Source organism: Drosophila kikkawai, chromosome 2R (genome assembly GCF_030179895.1).
Source record: "Drosophila kikkawai strain 14028-0561.14 chromosome 2R, DkikHiC1v2, whole genome shotgun sequence".
In the NCBI taxonomy this organism is placed as follows: domain Eukaryota; kingdom Metazoa; phylum Arthropoda; class Insecta; order Diptera; family Drosophilidae; genus Drosophila; species Drosophila kikkawai.
Genome location: NC_091729.1, coordinates 8,229,019 through 8,233,069, shown reverse-complemented (window position 1 = coordinate 8,233,069; position 4,051 = coordinate 8,229,019). Strand labels below are relative to the sequence as shown.

At 48.5% G+C, this 4,051-nt stretch overlaps 1 protein-coding gene across 1 annotated transcript; it reads right to left on the bottom strand.

Moving 5' to 3' along the window:
• Positions 1-757: 757 nt before the first annotated feature.
• Positions 758-3,805, bottom strand: Muc96D (Mucin 96D). The gene is made up of 3 exons (XM_041777029.2): positions 3,736-3,805; positions 1,281-3,671; positions 758-1,250 (listed from the first exon to the last, which is right to left on the bottom strand). Exons 1-3 carry the CDS (start codon positions 3,749-3,751, stop codon positions 823-825), a joined length of 2,835 nt encoding a protein of 944 aa, XP_041632963.1. The 5' UTR covers positions 3,752-3,805; the 3' UTR covers positions 758-822.
• Between the last annotated feature and the right edge of the window lie 246 nt (positions 3,806-4,051).

Genomic DNA, 4,051 nt, shown 5'->3' with positions numbered 1-4,051 from the left:
GTGTTATTTACGTTTGTGTCGCGTTATTTACGAGTTTTCAGGTATGTCGACTTGACATTTTTAATTTAACGCAAAGGAACTCCTTCGGTGAATGGTGAGGCACGTGTGCCTTCGGCACAGCGACGGTAAGGCACAGCCTTTGGGATTAAGCAGGCATTTTATGGGCAGGCACAGACATCGGTATCTAATCCGAGGCCAAAACTAGCTCCAATTTTTCCAGTAGGCTCCAACCCTTCGATAAGCCTTAAAGCGCATTGTGGTCAGCTTTGGTGCCTGCTGTGCTCTGCATCACATTGGTTTTGGGTCCAGATCTTGACTTTAATGGGATGTGGGGGTCTAAAAGGAGTCAAAAGCCCAGGTGTCTTTGAGCCGAATATTATTGGCAGATATGGTTTGGATATATGATGATGATATATTTATACCAGGTGCGCAAAGGAGACAAGTGTACAATTCCTCAAACCAAACTAGGAATGTAACTAACAGGCAAAGGATATCTTTAGATCCACCAGATGGCCAATGATCTGCAAGATTCGAACGACACGAACGCTTAAGGTTAGGGAAAGTCGACGTGACTTTAGGCAAGACCTTCTTGACCTTCTCATGCACATTTCCCTTGTTTTTACCCCGTTTTGATTCTTTTTAAAATTTAAATTTAAAATATTTCAATTTTTATAGCTTGTATTAGCTTTTGCATCTATTATGACATTTATAAGATATAATATTTTAGGACTCGATCGGACACGCAAGTCAAGGTGGGGTCGGAGGCTCAAATCGTGGTGTTTCTATCAGGGAAGTCGAGCAGAGTTAGAATCTGTTCTTTCCTTAGGCCTGGGGCTGCACGCATCGGGTGTTCTCGGGCAGATCGCAGATTCCCTTGAGCGCGTTGAAGTACTTGTCGCCGCAGCTCACCTGCAGGGGTTTTCCGTAGCGGCAGACGTAGTAGTCGGAGCAGCTCTTCAGCGAAGCCAACATGAAGCCGTTGGGCTTATTGCGGCACACATACTTAGTGTAGGTGGCGATGCTCAGCTCCTGAGGTTGCTGGGCAGCCAGCTGTGCGGCCTCGAACAGAGTTAATTTAACCGGTCGGATAGGTCTAGCAGGGCGCACCTTCATGGAGGAGACTTGAGCCTTAGCGGCAGAGCTTCCGCTGCAGGCAGTGGTTACTTCCACACAAGTGGTGGTAGTTTCTGGAGATTGGGCACAGGTTGTTGTAGTCTCCGGAGATTGAGCGCAGGTTGTCGTAGTCTCAGCTTGTATCGGAGTGCAGGTTGTTGTTGTGCATGTTGTTGTTGTGGCGGTTGTGGTAGTGCACGTTGTTGTTGTAGCGGTTGTTGTTGTGCATGTTGTTGTTGTGGCGGTTGTGGTAGTGCACGTTGTTGTTGTAGCGGTTGTTGTTGTGCAGGTTGTTGTTGTGGCGGTTGTGGTAGTGCACGTTGTTGTTGTAGCGGTTGTTGTTGTAGCAGTTGTTGTTGTGGCGGTCGTGGTGGTGCACGTTGTTGTTGTAGCAGTTGTTGTTGTAGCAGTTGTTGTTGTGGCGGTCGTGGTAGTGCACGTTGTTGTTGTAGCGGTTGTTGTTGTAGCAGTTGTTGTTGTGGCGGTCGTGGTAGTGCACGTTGTTGTTGTAGCGGTTGTTGTTGTAGCAGTTGTTGTTGTGGCGGTCGTGGTAGTGCACGTTGTTGTTGTAGCAGTTGTTGTTGTAGCAGTTGTTGTTGTGGCGGTTGTGGTAGTGCACGTTGTTGTTGTAGCGGTTGTTGTTGTAGCGGTTGTTGTTGTAGCAGTTGTTGTTGTGGCGGTCGTAGTAGTGCACGTTGTTGTTGTGGCGGTCGTGGTAGTGCACGTTGTTGTTGTAGCGGTTGTTGTTGTAGCAGTTGTTGTTGTGGCGGTTGTGGTAGTGCACGTTGTTGTTGTAGCGGTTGTTGTTGTAGCAGTTGTTGTTGTGGCGGTCGTGGTAGTGCACGTTGTTGTTGTAGCGGTTGTTGTTGTAGCAGTTGTTGTTGTGGCGGTCGTGGTAGTGCACGTTGTTGTTGTAGCGGTTGTTGTTGTAGCGGTTGTTGTTGTAGCAGTTGTTGTTGTGGCGGTCGTGGTAGTGCACGTTGTTGTTGTAGCGGTTGTTGTTGTAGCAGTTGTTGTTGTAGCGGTTGTTGTTGTAGCGGTTGTTGTTGTGCATGTTGTTGTTGTGGCGGTTGTGGTAGTGCACGTTGTTGTTGTAGCGGTTGTTGTTGTGCAGGTTGTTGTTGTGGCGGTTGTGGTAGTGCACGTTGTTGTTGTAGCGGTTGTTGTTGTAGCGGTTGTTGTTGTAGCAGTTGTTGTTGTAGCGGTTGTTGTTGTAGCAGTTGTTGTTGTTGCGGTCGTGGTAGTGCACGTTGTTGTTGTAGCGGTTGTTGTTGTAGCAGTTGTTGTTGTGGCGGTTGTTGTTGTAGCAGTTGTTGTTGTGGCGGTCGTGGTAGTGCACGTTGTTGTTGTAGCGGTTGTTGTTGTAGCGGTTGTTGTTGTAGCAGTTGTTGTTGTGGCGGTCGTGGTAGTGCACGTTGTTGTTGTAGCGGTTGTTGTTGTAGCAGTTGTTGTTGTAGCGGTTGTTGTTGTAGCGGTTGTTGTTGTAGCAGTTGTGGTTGTGGCGGTCGTGGTAGTGCACGTTGTTGTTGTAGCAGTTGTTGTTGTAGCAGTTGTTGTAGTAGCGGTTGTTGTTGTAGCAGTTGTTGTTGTGGCGGTCGTGGTAGTGCACGTTGTTGTTGTAGCAGTTGTTGTTGTAGCAGTTGTTGTTGTGGCGGTTGTTGTTGTAGCAGTTGTTGTTGTGGCGGTCGTGGTAGTGCACGTTGTTGTTGTAGCGGTTGTTGTTGTAGCGGTTGTTGTTGTAGCGGTTGTTGTTGTGGCGGTCGTGGTAGTGCACGTTGTTGTTGTAGCGGTTGTTGTTGTAGCAGTTGTTGTTGTGGCGGTCGTGGTATTGCACGTTGTTGTTGTAGCGGTTGTTGTTGTAGCAGTTGTTGTTGTAGCAGTTGTTGTTGTAGCGGTTGTTGTTGTAGCAGTTGTTGTTGTGGCAGTCGTGGTAGTGCACGTTGTTGTTGTAGCGGTTGTTGTTGTAGCAGTTGTTGTTGTGGCGGTCGTGGTAGTACACGTTGTTGTTGTAGCGGTTGTTGTTGTAGCGGTTGTTGTTGTAGCAGTTGTTGTTGTGGCGGTCGTGGTAGTGCACGTTGTTGTTGTAGCGGTTGTTGTTGTAGCAGTTGTTGTTGTGGCGGTTGTTGTTGTACAAGTGGTAGTAGTCTCGGCTGGTGTTGGAGTACAAGTGGTAGTAATCGTCTCGGCTGGTGTTGGTGTACAAGTGGTCGTTGTCTCTACAACGGAAGCACAAGTAGTAGTCGTTGCCTCGGCACAGGGCGATGCAGAATCTGCAGCAACTGCCATCGAGGATGCAGACTGAACCTCAATGCAGCCTGTGTTATAATTGACACATCCCTGGACCTTGGCATCGAAGAAGCGGGAGCAGGTGTTCACCACGGCCACTGCGGACTGACACTCGTAGTACTGGGAGCAACTTCCCGGAACGAGGACACGGAATCCATCAGGCTTGTTAGCGCACACATAACGCCTGTAGAGCTGATTGTTGATTGTCTTCGCAGCGGGCTGCAGACTGGCTGCACTGGTGCTCGCCACCAAAATGGCGACGCAGGCAAGCACTGGAAGAGGGAGACGGGTTAGTCTTCGTTCGACCTGGAGGGTCCGAGGTCCTTGAGTTCATACCTATTGCACTGTTCATTCTGTTGGCAGCTATTCCTTCGTGTTGCTTCTGGAAGCTGCGGTAGACTTGTAGGGAGCAATGGGCTCGAATGACGGTTTCGCAAGAGTCGCCAGTTTTTATATGAAAGCCTCTCTCAGTTGATATGGATGTACCTCTACTCCATTTACTGGCCTTATCAGTATTTCTGTTGTATAGAAAGTGCACTTACTCTGCCTTTGGCGGCGACCTTGATTTTGGCTGGGATGCTGATTTGATGGAGTGCGTTATCTCTTGGATACTGGTGCCTGCCCGAAAGGTTTTAATTTCTTTAATTGTTTG

Excerpts from the sequence above, each read along its gene's own strand:
- Muc96D (XM_041777029.2), bottom strand. Across the intron at positions 1,251-1,280 it reads AACCGCCACAACAACAACAT|CTGAGACTACGACAACCTGC; the intron begins GCACAACAACAA and ends CTCCGATACAAG.